Raw genomic sequence first — 23,994 nt, 5'->3', positions numbered from 1 at the left:
AAGCAAGAAGGTGGCCGAGAACGCAGCGCCCGCGCATCTGGCCAAAATTAAACCATGGAGCGGCTGCCCAGCGTTCAGCCGCCTGAGTTGGAGGAATCCGGGATGCTCCGCCATGGAGGGGCCGTTTCGCTGCCGCTGCAGCCATCTGGGGACACGATGAGGAAGGGTGGAGGGAGGAGGCGGAAGCCTTGGCTTGCGCCAGCGCCGGTTTCCAGCGCCACCCGGCTCAGAAGTAAAGGAAGCGCGGTGGTGCCAGGCAGGAGCGCTTGGGGCGACTCCGCTGGGACGCCAAGGAGAGCAGCGGCGCCCCACACGCTGGCCCCCTGAGCTCCGGGGGCTTTGCTGCCGAAGAGCTCTACGCGGGACGGCGTTTGCCCGGCCCAGCGAGATCTCGGGAAGGGCCGGTCCGTCGCTCCCGAGAGCGGAGGGCTGAAGCCCTCCCAGGACCACCTCCGCGGCAGCCCTCCTCGAAGGGGGCCCAGGGAGGGCGGGGGAGGCTTCCCCGCTGCCTGCAGCTCCGCTCCCGAGAAGCCTCCCGGGGGCTTGCTCTCGAGTAAAGGCGAGCCCCCGCCCCCGGCCAGGAGGAGGCACCGCGCGAGCGCCCCAAGCCTCTCCGCCGCGCGCTCTGCATGAAGTCCGGGCAAGGCGCGGGGCGAGGGGAGGAGTAACTGGGCTCGAGGCGGAGGGGAGCGGGGCTGGCGCGCTGCAGCTGCCCGCGATGGGGCGGCCTGATTGACGGCCGCGGGCCCGCCCCTCGCCCCGCGCCTCCGACGCTGCTGCGCGGCGGGCGCGCTTGGAGAAGTCCCTTCCGCGCGCCGCGCCGCCGCTCCCCTGCACCTTACGCGGTGGCCGCGGGCGAGGCGAGGCGAGCAGCGGGGCTCCCGGTCGCACCGCCCCCCCCCCCGCCCTAGCGGGCTCCCTTCCGCCTTCCCGGAGCGGAGCGGGGGCCGAGCCAGCGAAGGCGCTCCATGAGCCGAGCGCCCAAGCCGGAGCGCAGCCGCGCCGCCGCCGCGCCGGAGGCAACATGCGTGCAGGGTGAGTGGCCCAGATCGTGGGGAAGGGGGCCCTGCTCTGATTCCCTCCCCGCTTGCGTTTAACGTGCGGATTTGTTCTTTTTTCGCCCCCCCCCCCCGCAGAACCCTCGTGCTGGTCGCCCTCTGCCTGGCCGCCGATCCCGTGAATGGGGTAAGTTTGGAATCCGCCCCCGTTGCACACAGCCCCAAGCGCGTGTCTACTCGCGAGTAATCGCCGCTGGGTTCCGCCGGATTACCGTGGCACAAGGGCACAACTGCAGGGATGGAAGGCTGCGGTCGCGTACTCGAAGGGCAGTTCTCTTGACTTACACCCAACCGGGAACCGTGGACCAGAATGGGGATACTGCGCGGGGAAGAGCTTCCTCGGCGCAATATGTGCGGGACGGGGCCGGGATGTCAGGCTTGGGGTCAGCGACACTGCGAAGCAGCCCACTGGACAGTTAGCAGTGGCAGTGGGATATATCTTGGAATAACTTTTCTCGGTCTGTGGGGGCGAGATCGATTTCCCCCGCTGGGTTTTGAGTTCAAGTGTTCCGCTCTCTCCGGGGATACTTCGCACAGGAGCACGTGTGGCTGGCTGATACCAAAACACAGGTCTGCCTTGAGCAGCAAAAGCGCTCCTGCTGCTAGCCTTTTCACTTTTCCTCAGAAGCGAGTCCAGCAGGCCTTCCTAGCTTTTCTTTCTGTGCAGTGCTTCTGTCCGTGCGTCTCTAAAACGTAGCACAGAAAGCCACGTTCTTTACGAATGGGAATGGAATGACAGGCCATCATAACTCTGCCTCTCCTTGCTGTCTTTCACCTGCAGAGGTTACCTTTACAAAGATGTCAAGCCCTGCATACTCTTTTAGAATTTTTTTTAATATTTAGCCTGTGTGCTGTGGCCCTTTTTAATTTTTATAGATGTCTAATTATGTTTTAGTTGGATTTTAATGTGTTTTTACTGTTGGTATATTTTACATTCTAAGCCACCTAGGAAGGCCTCAGCAGTTATAGGCGGCCTATAAATATGTGTAAAAAAATAAATACCCAAAACTCTTTCTATCACAGGGAGCTGAGCAACAGTGACTTTTAAAGAGAAAGACCACTTAGTCTCCAGTCTTCCTAGAAAGCTTTGGCTGTGGTGTGGAAATCAGCAGATAGTATTCCAGAATGCACTCTGTGCAAACTCAGAAGCACAATTGTTGCTGATTACTCTGGTAACCCTTCCTGGCAGGTTGGGAGTGGCCAACTGTTAAACCAGTTCCTGTCACTCACCAGGGATAACTGGGTGACTGTATTTGCCTCCTCCCTTGGGGGCATGACTCAGATTGTTTTGGGATTAAGGGTTATTTTGGGTAACCTAATTTTCAGCATCATTAAAAGGGTAGTGAATTGTTAGTTGATTTATTACTATAAATAGCAAATGAACTGGACAGGCCTTGTGTAGCCTTCTCCATTCTGAAGTCACCCTGGCTCCCTAAAAGGGGCTGTTCTGGAGCCGACCTCGGCCCACTTGAAGCCCCCTCTCCTATTGCCATAATGTACAGAAGGCTTGTTATATCATATTTCCAGAAGCTTTTAGTCCAGTCAATTTCATGTGTCTCTTTCTCTAAAGTGAGATTTATTTCAAATCCTTTTATTTATTTTCAGAAAATAAAAAGAAAAAAGAGTGTGTAAGAAAAAGAGAAGCCAAGGGTCATTCCAGAGATTTAGCAAACAACTCCTCATTTAAGCATATTTACATTAAACAAGAGTCTTTATCAACCACTTTCCCATCCAATGCATTCAATTCTCAGTCATATATTTATCCGGCCTATACAGTTTGTTCTAGAACATAGCATTGCTTTGGTAATGGGTAGTAATCACAAATATTTGTAAAACTGATATTTCCTTTCATCATTATTTAGTGACTAGTGGAGCTTTATTGAGCAGATGTAATCTTATGCTTCTCTGTCACTCCTTGAAGAGCTGCAAGAGCACCATGTCCATCGTTTAGGATACAATCCTGTTTGTGGTTGGACAGAAGAAAGTCCCATAATTCTGGGAACTGAAAACGTTTCCTATGCAAACACGAATAGGATTTTGTTCTTCCTGTACTTTTAATGAATATGGTAAAGTAGCAGTAACACCCTCACCCCATCCTTGCTCAGCTGGAAGAAAGGATATTAAGGTGGCATTACCCAGGGGGCCCTCAACAATCTCATCCAAATGGCCAGGTCCCAGTTACGAACTGGTGGTGCAAGTTGGTTTGTGTGGCAATCCAGTTCCCTTTGATGTCGAAGTAGGTCCCATTGAATTCTCAAGCTTTGCTTTTCAGTATGCATGCATGGGATTCCACTGCTGGAGATTTTCCTGGGCCTTGCTCAAATGGAAGTCAAAGATGGAAGAAGACAAGGAAGACCAAAGATGAGGTGGAATAACTCCATAAGAGAAGCCATGCTCCTGAACGGATCTTCCCATGGTCCATGGGGAGCCATGCTCCTGAACAGATCGAATGGATCTTTCCATGGTCCATGGGGAGCCATGCTCCTGAACGGATCTTTCCATGGTCCGTGGGGAGCCATGCTCCTGAACGGATCTTCCCATGGTCCATGGGGAGCCATGCTCCTGAACGGATCTTCCCATGGTCCATGGGGAGCCATGCTCCTGAACGGATCTTCCCATGGTCCATTGGGAGCCATGCTCCTGAACAGATCGAATGGATCTTTCCATGGTCCATGGGGAGCCATGCTCCTGAACGGATCTTTCCATGGTCCGTGGGGAGCCATGCTGCTGAACGGATCTTTCCATGGTCCGTGGGGAGCCATGCTGCTGAACGGATCTTTCCATGGTCCGTGGGGAGCCATGCTCCTGAATGGATCTTTCCATGGTCCGTGGGGAGCCATGCTCCTGAACGGATCTTTCCATGGTCCGTGGGGAGCCATACTGCTGAACGGATCTTCCCATGGTCCGTGGGGAGCCATACTGCTGAACGGATCTTCCCATGGTCCGTGGGGAGCCATGCTCCTGAACAGATCTTTCCATGGTCCGTGGGGAGCCATGCTCCTGAACGGATCTTTCCTTTATTTTCACAGTAACCTTGTGGGGTCACTTAGGAGCAGAACGGTGGCTGGCCCAGGGTTACCCCATGAGCATCACAGCAGAGTGCATCTTCGTCTACACCTCGATATCCTTATGCTCTATCCTGCCAAGCAGTCTCCCAAGCTCGTGTTCTCCAGATGTGTTGGACTACAACATACTGGAAGAGACTCAGTGACTTTCTGTGCAGAAGGTCGAGTCCCTGGCCTCTCTAGACAAGGCTAGGAAAACTTCCTACTCAAAAATGTGGTGGTCTCAGTGGGCTTGTTCAGCATCACTGGACAGTAAGGCCATGTGAACAGGGACGCCTGCGCTATACTGTTCTGCTTGATGGTATTCCTAGTTTGGAGTCTGATCAGTTGAAAAAGCTTCAAACGCCAGCTCTTGTAACTGTTGCATCTCAGTGTTTGGTCTCTGCTTGTGAAACTGCATGAAAAGGAAGTGAGGGAAGTGCAATCTGCTACAATCTGCTTTTGGAAATAAGTGATGCTGAAGTTGGTTTGCTCATTGGCTATTAAGATTTGTATCACTGAATCCTCCAGCAGAAAGCTGGTGCTGCTCTTGAGCTGCTCTCCTTCTGTACGCGCGAGGGCTCATTCCCGCAAAAGCGCTTCCCCAGATTCAGCTATACTTTCTCGAACAAGTGCATCCTGCTAAGGGAGGCCACAGCAAGCAATGTGTGTCCAGGGACACAGTGTTGCAGACTTTTAACTTCTATTTATTTGGTTATTTCATTGTTCTAACACTCAGTTGCCAAGGTTCCCTGGGAGGTTAACAAAAGTTACAAATACACAAACAATGAAAAATTAACATGCAACAATAAAGCCACAGCAGTTGCAACTCAACCAGCATGGAGGTGTAACAGCAGTACAGGACAAAATGCAACATTAAAACTTAAAACCTGGCACCAAAAATAACACAGAGTACCTTCCAGGTGCACCTCCTTGGGGAGCTCATTCCATAGCTGGGGTGCCACAACTGAAAGCCAGTTTCTAATTCTTGTTTGTTTGTATACTTCCTGCAACCCTTTCAATTGCCTTTTTATTAAAATGCTCCTTTTCTTATTTTGTGTATGACGATAAAGTCTAGTCATGATGGTTATGCGCTGTCTTCTGTATTGGAAGCAATATATTCCTGTTAGCCACTCATTGGCTTCCCAAGAACTTCTTGTGGGAACGTGATGCTGTGCTGGATCAACCTTTGATCTGATGCCAGATAGCTTTTCTGAAACTTTATCTGTCTGATAAATAATAATTAAGGACACCACCCCCTAAAAACAATTATTGGTTTCATTATGTTGTATAACGTTTTATCTTTCTTGGAACTTTCTTGTTGGGGACACGAGCCATTTCCTGCGTTAGACAAAGGCCAGTGATGTCTCAGCCCTGCTCAGTTTCAGCTTCTTGTCAAATAAACTCGGTTTTTATGCTTGAAAGCTTGCCTAACTAACTTTCTTTTCCCCCACAAGAAATCAATGCTACATCTTGGACTTTTGGTGAAAGAGGGCGCAGGAACAAAGAGTTTATGGGCCTTTAGCTGCAGGTCAAGGTGGGAAAGTGTGTAGCTTGACCTTTTCTGGTTTCCAGTCTTGCTGACACTGCAAAGCCAGCAATAGTTTTTTTTATTGGAGGGGGTGGGGGGACCGCCTTGAGAAAGAGATAATGGAAGCATCAGAAGTAGCATAATTTGGCTGAGATTTGTGCCTGCATTCTCTGCACACAATTCCTTTACTCTTCTCCTTGCCATGAGCTGCAATTAAAAGAGGAAGCCCCTAATTAACCACGGATCTCTGTTTCTCCTGAAATGGGAAACTATGGTTACCAGCTTTGGAATGAGACCAGCTATTACATTATGTTTGGAAGTTGGTTTAATATTTTAGCTTGTCTGACGCTCGCTATCATAGTTTTCCAGTTCAGACCAACTTTCTGGTGCGTTCCTGACACATGAAAAGAGAAGTGAGAAAAAAGCTTGCTAAGCCCGGGTATTATTAACAGTAACGGCCAGGAGTCCTTGATGCTTGGATCCTTTCCATGAGAGGGGTGCTTTCCCAACAAGATTGAACTTGTCATGTTTCCTAAAGTGAAATACATCTTGGACTGCAGAGGTGGTGCGGTTCATTTGTGTTGTCTTCTATTTTCGGTGTTCGTTTAAAGACATTTCTTGTTTCCTTCTGATCTGTCACATTTCATACTCTGTGCTTCCTCTGAATCTAATCAAATATCAGACATCATTCACGGTAATCAGATTGTAAGTTCCTTTAGTCACCCTTTTGGAGAACCACAATGCAAGGCTGGGCAGTGGCAAACACTGAGTGGCAAAGATGGAAAACGCCCTCAGGTTCCACAACGGAAAGCTGCTTTAAAAGACTTTGCAGTATCATTCTGGTAGAAAATTTAATTAATCAGAGTTCATTTATCTACAGATAGGAGCATCACTTTGTATGCGTTTCCAAGGGTTCCCATTCATTCCTTTTATCAGTAAAAATTTATCTGCATCCCAGACTGTCCATCCCTGGAAAGTCAGCACGGAGAGACACACTGACCTGACCTTTAACAAGTATTTTCCTGTCATATCCCCAAGTGTTCTCACTGGCTTGGTGGTGGTGTGAAACAGGATGCTAAGCCACAGGCCAAGCCAGAACTGTCGGGAGTCCCTGTCCAGGACTTCCCAGATGGCCACGCTGCCTATCCCCTGGCCCTGTTCCCTCCCGCCCAACTACCACCCTTTTCTTGGTTTCCCAGCTTTTGCAAGGTCCCTCCACCTGTATCCAAAAAGCTTGAAATGCACCCCCTGTGGGGCTTTGCTGCTGTCAGTGAGAGCTTTCAGCAAACACGCTGGAATTTTTCCCCTGCTCCATTTGGCCTTTGCTTCTGCCCACCCCTGAAGCGGAGTCCCTCAAAGCTGCTCCAGTGAACTCAGCCCTCCAGCAGAAAGAGGTTCCCTAAACCATGTCTAGCAGTTCTCTGCCTTTATGAAATGCACGTCCAGCCAGGTCAGTCCTTCTTTCTTTTTAAACACGTCTAAGACTGCATCTTGAAGGTGTTTTCATAGATGCCTGCTTTTCAGAAAGCATTGCTTCTAAATATTCAGTGGCAATTTGTCTCTGCGTGCCAGTTGCTGGGGAACATGGGGAAGGTGGCGTTGTACGCATGCCCTGATTGCATTGCAGGGTTCCCCTGGACAGGGTTTTGGCTACTGTGTGAACGTGATGCTGGATACAAGAGCCCTGGTCTGACTCTACATGGCTCTCCCTGTGTTCTCTCTCAGGGCAGATAGCTGGAAAAGAGCAATACTAAACGGATGCATCCGTCCGCCTTTTCCTTCGCAGTCGTATTCTGGATACTGTCGTCTTTCTGAAGCACAATGGAGCAAAATTATTTCCTTTTGTTGGTCCAGGCTAGCCTGATTTCTCAGATTTGGTCTGCTGATTAAAGGCATGCTTTGCTTTATGAATCATTCCACAAGTAGTCTTGGCTGCAGGGCTCCAGCTGCGGAGCTGGCATGGCCAAGCACTTCCCAAGGTCCACACCCATGCAGGGGGCACTGCTAATCCCTGGAGTCCCCTGGCCCAGTTGCTGCTGCGAGACACTTGTGTCGCAGTCTTTTCCTCTTGGGAGTGGCCACCTAAGATTCCCCTCTTGAAGTTGAAAAGTACAGCCAGGCCGATCCGGTTGTCTGAAGCCCTGTGAATATCCTCTGTCCACCCAAAGATTTTGGAGTGTGGGGCATGAGTAGCATCACAGGACTGGTCCCCATTTCACAATCTCCTGGCTTCGAAGCAGCTCTGGCTGCTGCATAATCTGAAAGCAAACATCAAGTGCCTGGAGCGACTGTGAGTTCAAGTTTGAACGCTTCCCCCTTGTCTGTCTGGATGCATTTGGGAGAGGAAATGCCCTAAATTTGGTCAGTTTCCTTAACACACATTTCTGACCTTTCCTGGAAAAAAACCAGCTGAAAGGACAAAAGACTAGGAAAGTTGGAGACATGAGAAGAGGAAAGGTCACCCTTTCAGGTCAGGTGGTACTTTTCTTGGCAGGTCGAATGGAAAGCTCTCCGAGTAAACATGCACATTTAAGATCTTTCCTTTTCAGCTGGTAGTTGTCACTGAAAGATGCTGGACTCCTGTTGTAGTTAGCATATAACTGGAGTGCAGCAAACGAGAGAGGGAGAAGGAGAAAGATACAAGGTGCTTCCTCTGGGGCAACCATGTGAAGGTAATGGTACTCCTTCAGGCTTGGCAGGTAACAGGCAGGCTGGGCCACTGCCAGGCAACGGAGCCTCCCGGTCCCATTCCATCAGTGACCTCTTTTGCTTCTGCCTCTTCGCCTGCCGCAAGTCACCTGGCTCTCCCCTCTGCTTCCTCAGTGTTTGGGTCAAGTGTAACATTATAACCTCGTGGGAGTAGGGTCCCGCTTGCTATTACTTTAAGTAGTAAATGGTTGGCACTCTGTGAACAACACTTTAAGGCCTGAGAGGAGTTAGCAGTACAAAACAGAGCGTTGCATTTGCAAGCTCTGTTCGGTTCATTGGAGCTTATCGCTTAGGAACAGTCTTCTAGGGCCAAGGATGGGTGCTGCTGATTTCAGAGGGAGAGTTGGAAAGCACTTCGTGTTGGCTGATTTGGGTGCAGTATTTCAGGGCTCCATATTTGCCATAATATGCCCTGTTGCTGGTTGCTGAAGCTTAATTAATTAATTAATTAATTAATTATAAGCTTTTGTATGCTGTCCTATTACACAAGATCTCAGGACAGCTTAATGGCATGAGCTCTTTGTTTTCTCTGGAATGGCAGGCATTGTTTTTGGCAAGAACATGGATGATAAGGTGACGGGAGAAGCAGAAGATGGCTTTCCTGAAGTGGGCTTGGTACGATTAGTAGCACTCTGTCATGTTTGTGAAATCATTAGCTTATTGCAGTGGGAATGGGGAAGCCCGTGTTTGAATCTTGCATGATTAGCCACTGCTCTTTCTTCACCTTGTTCTCCATTAGGGAAACCACAGCTGCTGCCCTTCGGCGATCAGGGAAGCAGCATCACAGGGAAAGAAGATGTCTGCACTGTTGCTTCTTGCGTGCAGAGACCTGCTGGCTTTGGGCCGCTTGTGATAGCCTGACTTGCTTCTGAGTCTCCGATAAGAACTGCCTTTCCTTATAATTTTCCATCTATCATGGAATTTTCCTGGGCCAAGTTCGTACAGAACTGAACATCCCTGGAAGGCTTTGTTCGGGTGAAGGTCAGCCAGCATGTGATCTTTCTAGATGCATGCGGTTTTGCTGTACGGATTTCATTGGATCTGTTACCTCCTCTGAAGCTAGCAATTACGTGCACATTTAGTATTTTGACAAACAAATGTTATATTGCAACTTTTTTCCTTCATGGAATGCAAGGGGGGGTGATATGATTCTCCTCTCTGTTATATCCTCACAGCGATCCCTTGAGATAGGTTAGGCTAAGCATCAGTGGCTGGCCCAAAATTTAGCTTCCTGACCGAGTGGGGACTTGAACCTGGGTCTCCCAAGTACCAGTCTAACACTTCTATCACTGCCACACTAGCTCTCGTCTAACCATGAGCTTAAGAGAGGTAAAGTTGATCGGCTTGAGTGTGTTTGGAAAAGCAGGCTGAAGCTTTATATCTTAGATTATCCTTAGACCTGGGGAGGGATTTGTTTGGTTCACATTTGATGCCAACTTGCCTAATTTTACTATTTTGAACTGCTGTGCAAACAGAAACTTGGTTATCCTTTCAAATCCGCACTTCGCTGAAGTTTGCAATGGAGTTCCCAAAAAGAAAGTGTACAGCAATGTGTAGGTTTGGGAGATAATGCTTGAAATTGTTTTATGTGATGGAAGCGGCTTGCAAAAACAGCTTAGGCATAGGAAATACATATAATGGGAGAAATAGGCACACAAAAGGTTTACAAGGTTTCATGCAGACTTTTTAAAAAATATTGGCAACATTTGGGGTGAACCAGACTTAAAATAGGAGAAATTCTGAAAATTGGTAACATGCCAAATTTAAGGCAGAAATAATGAAAAATGGAGAAAAAACAAACTTGACTGCTTTGTCCTTCCATGGTCAGCCTTTCCTCTCTGATGACCACCAAGTATTTTGGACTTCAACTCAGTCCCAGATGCCATGGCCAGTGGGCATTGGAGTGCAAAGTATCTTGAAGACAATAGGTTGGCAAAGGCTTATCTTATGTCTTCTCTTCCTTTGATGAGATCACTGATTTAGTTTAGTCTTGAAAGCACTCTTGAGGTCAAATGGCCTAGGAGGAGGCCACCATGGAACTAAGCCATTTACCACTGCAATCAAGAGCAGTCATTTGTCTGAAGTCTAGAGGTGGCTGGAAGATACCACTGAAGTGTGATAATGAGCTGAGTTATCAAGATGGGATGGAGATTATATCAGTGCAAATACAACTCAAGCAACTTCCTCCATGGAAATTCCAGATCCTCCTTGTTGTTTTTCCTTTTATTGCTTTGGCAAGACAAACACTGGGATTCATTTATCTTTTGAATAGGAAAACCAAGCTTTGGTGAGATCTGCTTCAAACAAACAGGCATTTGGCTGCTTGAACCCCAAGCTGTATGACGTCTGTTTGTGTGCAGCTCTTCTCTGTTACAGGCCTGCCTATTTCACCGGGTCATTTTTTTGAGGGGAGGAAGGATGGCAAGGATGTGTGATATCTACATGGCAAGATTTGGGCCTCATGACAAACTGTGACACACACACACACAGAGAGAGAGAGAGAGAGAGAGAGAGAGCGAGCGAGCGAGCACTCGCCCTTTATGAGGTTCGGCCGCAATGCTTCTGCTTGTTCATGAGGAGAAGGTCCATCACCATCCCAGTGAAAGATCTGGAAATGATGCCACCTCTCAAGCGCTTGTTTTCCACAAATGTTAAAACAGTTTGTATTGCAAGAGAAGAGAAGGATCCAATGGCAGAGAAATATTAATCTGCACATCTGTATAACTGCAGCTAGTCACAAAGAGAATGAGACAATTTAAGACTGAACCTGAAATTTCAGGGCAGTAATAATAATTCAGAATTTCTCAGATGCCTGCCTTAAAAACCAAACCAAACCAACCAAAAATGGAAAGAAAGGGGGGAAAAGAAAACAAGGCCAAGGCCAAGACACCAAAAAGAACAGAAAACCAGAAACTGAAAAAGACGTACAATAGAATTAAAAAATACAAAATTTGAAACAAGAATTATCCACAGAATGCCACCACCCCATAAAACTATATAAACATCCGATTAATATCTTAATAGTCCACCATGCATCATCGGATCCCCAGGATTAGAGGTGAGTGTTCACCTGGCACCAGGAATGGGCTACTCTCGCTATAGCTGTGGGGAACGGCATGCGGAAATGTGGAATTCCTTGAGGAATTTGTCCATTAATCATTTAGGTTAATTGATTAGAAATATTTTGATGGATGAAAATGCATTCCAAGTTACCCTGGGCAGCAGAGAATATTTTTGATGTGCCAGTAGATTTTTCTGTTATATGTGGTGATCACGAATTGCTCTTGGTTTTAATCCATTCACATTTGCGAATCTTCCCATGTGAGTTACATGGATGTACAGCTTGCAAATATTCAAATCACAGGATATTTTGATCTAAGGATCCTTCAACTTGCATGGGTGTAAGCAAGGAATCCTCAAGCAGTAATACTATTTAGCATTCCTTGAAGTTGCCCTAGTCATCCCAAATTAAAATTTTAACCCCCTACCCCAAATTAAAACTGTTTAAATAATAAGACACACATTTAATTGCGTAGACTACTATGTTGGTGAGTCACCTGAATAGCATTTTTATTGCTTACAAGGAAATGCCAAGTGGGGGAGAAGAGACAGAGAAAACAGGATGAGCCAAGGAAGAGGGAAATTTACTGTGTTCAAAAGAAATGCTAAAAGATAAAACGAACAATATTTATACTTTGAAATGTATTAATAGTTTATTTTCACAAGAAGCATGCAAGAATTGGGTTGGGAGTCACCCAGTGATCTCCATGACCGAGCTCAAACTCAGGTTCCTTCTCTACCAGGCCAGTTCTCTTAACATCTAAGACACGCTGCCTCTCTGTATCAGGTTAGGCTTGGTTATTTGTATAGCCAGACCATGGCAAAACCAGAATTTTGAACCGTTAATGGGAATACTGCTTTTAGCTCGCAGCAGGAGAGCAATAACTAGCATTGCTAGGAGCTTTGCTCTGGAAGTGCCCTTCATCTTGGCAAGAGGATGCTTAAATCCCCTCTGAGATCGAAGTGTTTTGAAACCTGGGGTGGGCCATTTCAGGAGACTTGGGGGCAATTTCCTGTCAATGTGACTTTCGTAGGGCTCTGTAGCAGCCACAAAACCCTAAAAGGGTCATCTTGCAGAGCAGCTAAATCGGACCTTTTAGGGGGGGTGTCATTCCCCCCACAATGCTCTTTACATTCAGTGGTACAGGGCTGATAAGGGGCCACCTGTGCACACCTGTGTTCTAAATCATCAAAACGATTTCGTCTATTAAAGGTAAGGGTCCAAATGGGCTAGATAAGCGCATCACCTCTTCCAGAGGAGTGTCCTTCTGTGAGAGCTGCAACAACCCTCTGGAAGAAGTTATACAATTCCAGAGTGTGCCTATTTCAGGGTAATGAAATTTCCATTACAAAGAAACAAAAAACTGATCCTATGTTGCCTACCCAGATGAGCAGAGAGGCTCAGAAACAGGTTTCCCCAAACTGCTGCCCAAGAGCTGTTTATCAGGGGATGTCATGAATCTGGGACTTTCTTCAGATGTTCAGCCGCTGAGTTATGGATCTTCCACATAACCAAAATGTTCACAAGGCCATTAGGAGTTGTGGGGTGAGGAACTACATGCAAAGTCCATTTATTGCTGCCATACTAGCAGGCATTAAGGGCCTTCCTGTAGTCTGGCTTTTGCCGTCAAGGATGCATTTCTGGTACCACCTGCAACAGTTTTCATTCATGCCTGAGTCGTATGCTTTTTCCAGATGAATGTGGCTTGGTGCTTGATCCACACCAACCCTGTAAAGCAGGATTAGGCTGAGGGGATATAATTGGTCTGTGAACTTCTAGGCTGAGTAAGGATTTACACCAGGTTCTTCCATGTCGGGACTCAACAGGGCGCTGTCTGGCATGAGATCACGGGAGGTTTGCCAGGTATTCCTTGTATGTTAGGAAAAGCCTCCACGCTTGTGCTGCCAGGCCGTAAAGCATTTAATGAAACAGTAAGCAGATGAGTCATTAGGTTATAAAATTATTATTAACCATATCCTACAATCAGGGTGGAGTGCTACTGAAAGAACATCGCCGGAAGGGATGGAGAAAAAAAACCCAGCCAGAAACCTAGCGGCTGTCCTCCTTTCATGAGATGGGACCATGTCTTAGAAATAGCTGGCCCTTCGTTGCATTTTCCAGAGAACACGCAAAGAAAGTCTGTCTGTATATCAGTCTTCCCCAACCTGGGTGCCTCCAGGGGCACTGGACTACAACTCCCACCATCCCCACAGCACACGCTGGTGAACTGATGTGATTTGAAGTCCAACACATCTGGAGGGACCCAGTGTGGGACATCTGGCACATAGAAGTCATCTCTGTGGGTGTCCTTGCATTTGGGTGCCAGGATGCTCCCACTGGCCGCTGGAAGTTTAGCTGTAGTTCTTCCAGGTATGACACCCGGGATCTTGAGTCCGCACACACTTGCTCATGGTCAAATAAGCCTGGGGGGTTCCTTGAACAGGCATTGCATCACCCCTGCGATTTGCCTGATTGTCCACCTGGATGCATCACCCAAGCTGGAAAGCAGGGCTTGCTTCCCTACCCAGGTTCAGAAGCCACAACATGGCCCATCTTGGAGGGTAATTAGAGGAAGTTAGCAACTGCTGCCGACTGAGCCTTGGCTTATTTGATCATGGCAAGCAGCCCGCAGTTTGGATGTGGGAAAGGGGAGCTAGTCGGAGATGACCTTTGAAGGAGGCTGGGCTGGGACCGCCAATCAAAGAAATGCAAAGCAGCTCATTTATTGTCTGATCGTTGGCCAATGAAGGGACAGGTTGATTAAATGGGCATGTATTTGCATATCAATCAAAGCAATACTGCTGAAGAAAAAGGCTGTTTTCTTTGTAGCTGATATACACATTTCTTGGAAGGTACCATTTTAGGATCCATTTATCAGAAGTATATATTAGTTGTTCTGTAACTTAGGTTCTCCAAGTGACTAACAGTTAAATAGCACTATCACAAATTCACCAAAACGATTGTCATATAACAGCAAAAAATCCTAAAAAAAGGAAAAAGAGAGAGAGAGAGCAAAATCACCAGAGTTAGATAGTCTGGTTAGTACAGAGGGCCATAAAATAACTCATTTGATGCTTTCTAGATGAGTTGGACTACAATCCCAACATCCCCAGCCAGTGCTCTGGGAATGCTTAAGCACTCGTGTGCACACTGCTGGCAGACAATTATTCTTGTCAAGTGTTTCAAAAGTCCTAAGAAAGTCAAAGCACTTGATCTGGTGCTGAAAATACAGTAAAGTTGAGTACCAGGTGAAAGTTCTAGGAAAGCCAAACTCTGCTCCACAGGAGGGAATTTTTAGCCTGCTGTCTTCCATATTTGGCGTGGATACACAGACTACTGGCCAATGAGCAGGCCAGCAGTATTTTCTTTGCTGCAAACCTTTGAGGGTTTATTTATTTTTATTTATTTATTAGGGGAACTTCTATGCCGCCCCATTCGCCAAAGCCTCGGGGCGGCTCACAACCATAAATAAATAGAATCCTATAAAACAATATAAATTAAGTCGCCCTGGCCAAACAATAAAATAAATAAATAATAATAACAATTAAAATAACATTTGAATAAAAAGGTCTTTGCCTGGCGCTGAAAAACAAATAATGACGGCGCCAGGTGGACCTCTCTGGGGAGCGCATTCCATAGATTGGGCGCCACCGCAGAGAAAGCCCTCCTCTGAGTACTTACCCTCCTAATATCCTTCACGGAGAGTTCCTGGAGAAGGGCCTCTCCTGCAGATCTCAAGGGGCGGGCGGACATATATGGACGCAGGCACTCCTTCAGGTAACTAGGACCCAAGCCATTGAGGGCTTTATAGGTCATCACCAACACCTTGAATTGGGCCCGGACTTCAGTGGGAAGCCAGTGAAGCTGACGGAGGACTGGAGTCATGTGAACATAACGCCCAGTCCCCGTCAGCAGCCCGGCAGCTCTATTTTGAACCAATTGAAGTATCCTGACCATCTTCAAGGGTAGCCCCACATAGAGCGTGTTACAGAAGTCTAGGCGGAAAGTCACCAGCGCGTGTGTCACTGTCGCCAGGCAGTCGTTCTCCAGGTAGGTTTAATAGCTGATATCATGGATGGTTCTTCCACTCATGTCCAAAAGGATCCAGCTTCTTCTAGCCAATGTTGAGTCATGAGCTCCTTTAGGAAACATCCTTGAGTTATGTTGCTATCTATTGAAAATTGCAAGAATAGTGCCCAGAAAAAGAGGGGGGACTTGGCTGTCTGATTTCCATCCTGTACCTCCAACAGAAATCTTGTCACACACTGCTTGGTTTTCCCCCTGCAATGAGTGAGCGGGGGCAAAGTGAGTGCAGAGGCTCAGTGCTTCCAGCTGCCAAAGGATGCTTGATTTGGGGCTGTGCAAAAGAATATGAATATGAAAAAGAATATAAAAAGACTGTGACTAAAGGTGGGAAGTGGGAGTGAGGTTTCAGTGGAGAGAGAAAAGCTTTTCCCCTCTCAGTTCTGAAACTGGCAGGAGGCTGAGGACAGATAAAAGAAGGGACTTTTCCCACAACTCTTCATCTGTCACATGTTGTGGCCATGAGCCAAAGGGGGAGCCAAAGATTTAGGGATAGGTCCCACACTCAGTCCCTGCATCTCCGGGGAGGGATGGAAGAAAGCCCTGTTGAATCGCTGAAAAGCCAGCGTGACCCAGTATGAAGCAACTTTGCTGCCCTCCTGATGCTTGGGACTACAACTCCCATAGCCCTACTGGGCATCCTGACCAGGGCTGGCAGGAATCATGGCCTAAAACATGTGGAGCGTGCCCAGGTAGAAGCAGCTTCAAGGAGAAGACCACAACCTCCATGTTCAGAGGCAGAATCCCAGTACATGCCAGTGTCCGAGGGAAACTTAACCATCACTTCCTCTGTTCACATCTTGTAGGCCAATGGCTGAAGGTTTGAGCTAACCATGGCTTGGCCAGTTTGGCAGGTGTAGCAACCTGGTGCCACTCCAAATGCTTTAGATGATACTAAAGATTACGTTGGCTGAGGCACCAGGTTTAGGAAGACTGGTCTATGAAATCTGAGAGTTCTTTATTGAAGACTTTTTTTTTCAGCAAGCCAATAAGTCTGTTGTTTAATTTGATTTACTGCCTGCTAGTGTGGGATATTGTGATTTTTCCTGGTGTTTTTCCACCTGGCTGTAAACATGATTGATTACTACTCTGATGTCTTTTATACTGTGATTCTCCTTTAGAGGGGTGAAGGAGGGTCTTCCACATCTTTAAAGTAAATAAATAAATGGCTGTCTTATTTGCGCAATACTTTAGGCCTATTTAATTGTAGGGATGAGCTTTGGGAACATAGATAAGTCCTTCTGCTTTTGTGCTACTCTGCAATGGCTCGCAGCTATACACATTTTGTTGTTATCTCTGTAAAGTTTCCATTTGGTTTGCTGTCGGTCCAGATATCTTCTAGTTTGTGGATGCATTTTAGGAAAGGACAGAAGGACCTTCAGTGCATTTCTCAGGCTAATAAAGTAGTTCTGAACAAGACTGGAGCTAGTATGTGAGACTTGTGTGGAAATTACATGGCAAAGAAAAAAATATTCATAACTTGATGCTGACAATACAATGATTGTTTTCATTGTCTCTGTAATAAACAGCATCCCACCTGATTTCGCATAAACAACAATGGATGAGTGAGAATTGCATTGTGTTTAGTTTCTGGTAAGAGCTTAGCAGCATTCACACAATTACCTATAATTGGGATAGCAAAGCTTTGAGTGTGGGAGCGAGGGATATAGATGGGTTTGGCCATCCAGGGGGAGCTGGTTGAATCCCTTTGCAGTGAGACATGGCTTTTAGTCACCTTTAGGTTGGTGATCAGGTGGTTAGTTCAGAGCATGGATAACCAAAGCTGTCAAGTTTCCTTTCATTTGGTCTCCCCTCCACCCCATGTTTGAATTCATTGCATCTCATTTCCACCCGTGATTTGGGCATTTTTTTCCTCTTTTGGCTGCTGGAAAAATGGTAGTTTTTCTGGAGACATGTTCTTATCATTTTTTTTCTTTTTCTCTTTTTGCAAACTGCATTGCAAACATCACAGAAGTATGGATTTCTGCAGTAAACTATGTTCCAGTTTGTGTTTGGCTATTGCAAACTGGAAGAACTTGATTTTGAATGTGAACCTAACAAAGATCTCACTCATGTTTGGTTCAGAGATACCAGTTAAATGATACAGAATTTCTCTGAAGAACTGACGAGTTCTGAGAAAATTATGAATGGAATCCATTGTTTGAGATTCCGTTCTGAAAAAGTGAATGGTTCTTTCAGCCAAGATCTCTAAATTCTCTTGGAAATTCTTTTGTGAACAGTTGTGGTATGTCACTGACTATTTCAAAGGGAGGTTGGATGGACTGGCTTTCATCATCTTGGTTCATCCAGCCAAGTTCTGCATGTGTCTGAGAACAGACCATCAAGGAAAGAGAGAGGAAAATGTCTCGCTTGTCATGATGACATGCTAGAGCAGAATGAATGGGTGTTTACATGGAGCTTCCAGTCTCACTGAGACTGGTTTGTTTTGCTGTTTTACTCCATCCATTGAAACTTTCCAGCATTCTCACGGGGCAGAGTTCCCAGATGTGAATGTAAGTCGTGATGAAAACAGCAGCTGTATTTGTTCCTTCAATGACTGTTGAAGAACTCTTGATTACTTCCCTCTTTCTTATGCCAAATTGGCAAAATATTCTTCAAGCTGCGATATTACATGAATGGAGACTAGATATTGGAGGAAGCATCTCAGCTAACATCCAGGTCCAAGTCAGTTATTCTCCAGATGGAACATCTTCTGTTCCTGACCTGATATGCCTTGGTGGAGCTCAGGCTTGGGGGGAATGAGGAAGCACAAATCCATTCAGCAATATCAGTAAGCAGGCAAAGATCAGGACAGGACTACTGGTCCAAAGAAGGATAGTCCCAAAGCAAGGTCTGAGATGAAGCTGCCCAAAGCAAGCCCAATCTAAGGGAACAAGATTTCAGCGTCAGCAGCATGAGAAATCAGTCCAATGAGGAAGCAGAGTCAGGGGGACCGGATTGCAAGGCCTTGACAGAGGCTTCTAAGCTGGACCTTCTGGAGTCCCACCCAGGATAAAGCTCATCAGAGACTCCTGGAGGGAGGAGGGCCTTACTTCTAAATAGCTCACGTGGACTTTTCCTTTGCAAGCAGGCACTCCTTTTCTCAGTGCTCAAAGGAGGTGTTGAGTGTGATGGGGCTTCAATCTGCCTCTACTTCCTATTCCATCTTCTGGACAGGTTGGTTGTCCTTCGTCACACCTCTTATGGGGGCCATTTTGTGGTGGTGCCACCCAGGGCAGTTTCTCATATTGCCAAATAAGCCCACGCCCCAAAATGTTTGCTGCCTGAACCATATTGATTTCATTTATTTATTAGATGTCTATACCACTCCATAGTCGTGGCTCCCTGAGCGGTTTACAGCAATTAAAACCATAAAATACAAAAGGATAAACTACAATATAAACATCTAAATATGAAATTACAGTATAAAACAATCATTGCTCTATATTGGAAAGTGGCTGGAGCTCAATGGCAGAGACCCTGCCTCAGTCCCCAGCTGGAGGGACCCCTGATCCCACGTTCTGTAAATAACGTTTACCAGCTTCCTCAAAAACCTCTCTTGATCGTTCTTTCTCAGACTAATGGGTAAAATGAAGCGCTTTCCTTCAGCTTCGGCTGATCCATCAGCTGCGCCCCTACCTGGAGTACGACTGCCTGGTGACAGTGACACACGCGTTGGTGACTTCCCGCCTTGACTTCTGTAATGCGCTCTATGTGGGGCTACCTTTGAAGATGGTCCGGATACTTCAATTGGTTCAAAATAGAGCTGCCAGGCTGCTGCCGGGGACTGGGCGTTATGTTCACATGACTCCAGTCCTCCGTCAGCTTCACTGGCTTCCCATTGAAGTCCCGGCCCAATTCAAGGTGCTGGTGATGACCTATAAAGCACTAAATGGCTTGGGTCCTGGTTACCTGAAGGAGTGCCTGCGTCCATATATGCCCGCCCACCCCTTGAGATCTGCGGGAGAGGCCCTTCTCCAGGAACCCTCCGTGAAAGAAATTAGGAGGGTAGGTACTCGGAGGAGGGCTTTCTCTGCGGTGGCGCCCAATCTATGGAATGCGCTCCCCAGAGAGGTCTGCCTGGCGCCGTCGTTATTTGTTTTTTGGCGCCAGGCGAAGACCTTTTTTATTCAAACATCATTTTAACTGTTAATACTATTTATTTTTTATTCTTCGGCCAGGGTGACTTATTTTATATTGTTAACTTGTTTTTATATTTTTATTGTACAATATTTTAATTGATAGATTTGGGAGCCGCCCCGAGGCTTCAGCGAATGGGGCGGCATAGAAATTTGCTAAATAAATAAATATGCACTGCATCAGCATTCCCCCAACTGCGTGCCCTCCAGCTCTGCCAGGTGATGCTGTCTGGGAGACTGTGGGACTTCCAGGTTTGGGAAAGCTGCCCTTGATTACTTTTGGAGGAACCGTGGTCCTATAAATTTCTTTAGGCAGAATTTGCCAACCAAGCAGCATTTGCTCCTCCTCATTCCAGGACAGTGAGATCACCCTGGAGCTGGGAGGTGATCCTGGTGATGGAGGATTCAGGTAGAAATTCCAGTGACAAAGGAATGTGAATGGAGGCACAGGTACAGGCTAGCTTTCTGAAGTATTTGGTAATTGGGCCCTTCCACAATCTCCTTGCTTTCTGGAAGGTGGATTCTGAGGTTTACAACCATTTTTATCATCTGCATGTTTTGTAAGAGGCAAGGAGCTGTTCTGTCTTAAATGCAAGTGTCTGTTGCATTCCATTAATCTCTGCCAAATACCTACATTTTTACATAGCAGATCTGAGACTTGTTCGGTGGTGCTTTTATTTCCTTTCCTTTCCAGCTAAAGAGCAATGAAGTTTATTTTTGAGGGCTGATTTTTTCAAAGGAGCGTCATCATGGACCCAGGATGGCCTGCATTTGAAAAGAATGCTCAAGTTAACCTTCATTCTAATTTAGTTTGAAGTATGTGACTACTGAGCTCAGCCATCTGGCTAAATATAGATAGGTAGCTTCGGTATGCAGCGAAATTCTGTAAGGAAAGTAGGAGGCAAGCTGAAACTCCTATAATAAGTTCCTTTTAAATGTTGTGGAGGGATCTCTGGTAGAAGCAAAGAACTGCAGGTATCTTCTCTAGATGATGAATAAGCAGGCAGTACTCACCTGGTCTCCCTCTGCTGACCGGGATCCCATGGAGACTCACATCAGCCGAATAAGATGATTTGGGGCACGTTTCCTTCTGCCTCACTGTGGAAGGGCCAGGTTCGCTTTGGAACAGCAATGATTGCCTCCCCGACAGAGCGTTCCCTTAGGTGCAGTCCTGGACCTTTTCCATGTAGGATATTAAATACTACCATGAAAATCTTGGTTGCTACCAAGTATGTAAGTGACAGATCCATTGACTTAATTCAGTCCTCACTCATTTCAGTGCAGGTTGCGCCTTCTCCTTTTTCATTCAACTTATTCTACTGCTGTTGCACTTGATAAGAGCAAGTTTCTGTCGATTGAAATTAAATCATGGTAGGTCTGCCAAGAAATTAGCAACAGATTGTGCTTGTGTGCACTGAAGCCCAGTCCATTTTGTTGTTTATTATTATTTTCTGTGCTGTTTGGCCCAAGAGTAAAGCTCTCTGGGTGGTTTACAACTGTTCTTGGAAAAAGACCCTAATACAAGGAACACCCTGGGTTTTTTCCAAAATACAAATTTTGAAAACAATGTAACAGCTAAACACTGAATGTGATATGAAATAGTTATGGCTGCACCCGTCAAGCTATTAAATGGCCTTAGGTGCTTTCAAACACCTCAAAGCGAACTGTCTTAACTTGAAGCCAGAAAGATGACAAAGGTGGCACCAGGCAGGTCTCAGTGGGGAGGTCCTGCCAGGGTTGGTATGATAGCGGAGCCGGTTGGTGCCGGAGGTCAGACTAGATGGCCCAGGAGACCCTTTCTGACTCATTCTGTTTCTACGTTTCTATCTGCCCATCATGGTGACACTTGGAGGAAGTTCCTGAACATTAATTGTAGATCTTGGGTAGTTTGCATTTGGGAAAGATGTTCTATCAGGTACTGACGTTTCAGGCCATGTTGGTATTATGTTGATATTGCATTGTATCTCTGTTTTGTGCCTCTCTTTCATTTTTAACTAATGATACAATGTTATGTGTGTTTGGACAGAGTTGTAGGACTCTTTCTGTTTAAACGTGCACAGGAGTGCACTCGTACTAATTAATAATAAAAATTACTACTCAGAAGTGACTCTCAAAATGGGGACTTGTCCAATCCAGGTATGATTTGGCAGTTGTGATGAGGTGGCTAATTTTGGGATTGCTGCAAATTGCAAGGTATTTGGCCAGAAATTGGCAAAGTCCCTGGTAGCTGCTGACTAGTTGATTTCCCAGTGAGATTGCTGGAAAAACAAATACAAATGAAGTCAAAATGAAATTTCTCAAAAATGAAAGCAAATGGGAAACCAAAGCAAATGGATCAGCCTTGCACACCCTTGCTTCAGATAAGAATGGTATGAAAAGCTTCCTTGAGAATTCCCCTGCTCCCTAAAAGCTCTGTTTGCCTCCCTCAAAATTCCTTGAATGCTTTGCCCACAGAAATATCTCTCCGTCTTTCAGCTCACTTTGGATTCACAGTGACTGTCCTGCTTCCAGCTGCATTAAGACAGAGCAGCTAGGAATTCGCAAGAGTTAGTGCCAGACGTAAGTCCTGAAAGCAAGCAGAAGGTCCAAACATGGGTTTAAAGGTCAACCAAGAGCAGGATAGGAAGAACACGAAACTGGATTTGTGGACTTACACATGTTATGCTTAGAGCCAAAGGATTTTCAGCCCCCTAAAGCAGAGTTGGGATCCGTGAGTGCCATCTCCATCACAAATTGAGGGTGACCCCAAAAAGAGTCCATATTCCTCAGGCACACACTTTTGTGTGTTCACAGACATGGCTGTGTCTATGATTGAGCCTATGGATAAGTGAATAAGCAACATTTGAGCTAGGCAAGCTTCTCAGAACATAATTTTCTGCCCCTTTAGATTACTGCCCAACTGCTCCTTATTTTGCATGAATAGGGCAACGGTGCAAAACAAACAGCAATTGCCTGCAAAAGTTGCACAATAATTCCCGAATTTGTGCAAATTTGCTCCATAGACCAATGTGAGGCTGATTTAGAAATTTGCAGAAACGAATGGAGACAGTAGCATAACTCAAATACAAGCACTCAGTGGGTAATTTCTGTTATCTCATGTTCAGGGTGTTTTATGAGCAGAAATGAAATTTGTGTAGATCCCTAACTGAGCTCTCACTTTTAGGCATCTGCTTTCCCTAGGATTAGGGGGTCTTTTGCCATTTGCCTCTGATCCAGAGAAGGGCTATCTATTTCGAGGGGAAGGTTCAACAGCTCCTGACATCTTGAAACCCCCTTGAACTAGCTCAAGGTCCCTGCACAGTATCTGGGTCCTATGGAGAGGGTTTCTCCAGAAGGGACATGGTATAATGGGAACTCTGAATTCCAAAGATCCCAGTAGCGGTGTCCCTCTTAGGCCTGCTGGAAGGAGCATGCTAGATATAGGCTGTTCGAACGAGTGAATATTGAGATGGAAAGACCGTTAGAGCATCTGTTATGTCTCTCGGTAGCGGTTCTTAGCTTCTTAGCTTATAAAGCCGCAGAAGTGAGATGTTGAAGGATGGCAACATTAGAGAAGCTGTTAACTGTAGAAACTCCAAAGCATTCAGTGCATCAGGCAGTTGACCATAAAAGGAAAGCTGGTATAGAGGATGGAGGATTCATCCAGGGGTCACGGATGAACATTCTCTCTTCCCCTCATCCACCTTGCCGTAAGTAGAATCTAGCATCATTTCTTCCCCTTTTAAAGGTTCTGCATGTTGAAAAAATCTCACTTTGAATCTGGAAAGCCCCCCACACACACACAAAAAAAGGAGGGGGACTCAGGAAAGGAACTGCAGAAAGGAGAGGAACATCTTGTGTACACGTGGGGAAAATGGCCCTAATGCCATACAAGAAGACCTCCACCAAATATAATCTACAAATGGGAGTTGCAACAACATGCCAGAGTATATCCTCAGCCCCAGGTAAGAGTGCTGCCCTTTGGCACACCTTCTCTCCAGTCGGACAATCCCATGCCTTTTCTTTTTGTGGCTTTCCCCCTCCAGTTTAACATGCAATATTGCATAGCTGCAGAGCATCCTGTGTCCTCATTGGCTATTCCGCCCCCCTGTGTGGCCGGGGAGGGGATTAATGCCTTAGTATTTTTTTAAATAATTGTACTTTTGTAAATCTCAACACCTCCCTCTTGTTCCTCGTTGGCCCCAGCTCAAGTTAGCTATTAGAGGGAGTGATTATTCCAAACAAAACTGATTGCATATGTTTTACCCCCTAAAATACACTGGGATTGGTGTGTTGGATCCAGTCCTAAAGAACAGAATGAAAAAATACTGAGGGGAAATGGAACTTCTGTGGAAGATCACCCTGACCTGCAAAGGATGGGTTCTGCATG

The 23,994-nt window shown here is 46.3% G+C and overlaps 1 protein-coding gene across 4 annotated transcripts in view; it reads left to right on the top strand.

Moving 5' to 3' along the window:
• The first annotated feature begins 899 nt into the window (after window positions 1-899).
• COL4A6 (collagen type IV alpha 6 chain) overlaps window positions 900-23,994 on the top strand; it is a 145,398-nt gene continuing 122,303 nt past the window's right edge. For all 4 annotated transcript variants that reach the window (XM_044427517.1, XM_044427516.1, XM_044427515.1 and 1 more), the window contains exons 1-2: window positions 900-1,035; window positions 1,137-1,185. In XM_044427517.1, the coding sequence (XP_044283452.1) occupies window positions 1,025-1,035; window positions 1,137-1,185 (60 nt within the window). In that variant the 5' untranslated portion in view covers window positions 900-1,024. The remainder of the gene's footprint in view (window positions 1,036-1,136; window positions 1,186-23,994) is intronic.

Source organism: Varanus komodoensis, unplaced genomic scaffold (genome assembly GCF_004798865.1).
Source record: "Varanus komodoensis strain SLA01 unplaced genomic scaffold, ASM479886v1 scaffold18_3, whole genome shotgun sequence".
Taxonomy (NCBI): Eukaryota; Metazoa; Chordata; class Lepidosauria; order Squamata; family Varanidae; genus Varanus; species Varanus komodoensis.
This window is presented reverse-complemented; position numbering and strand designations above follow the sequence as displayed.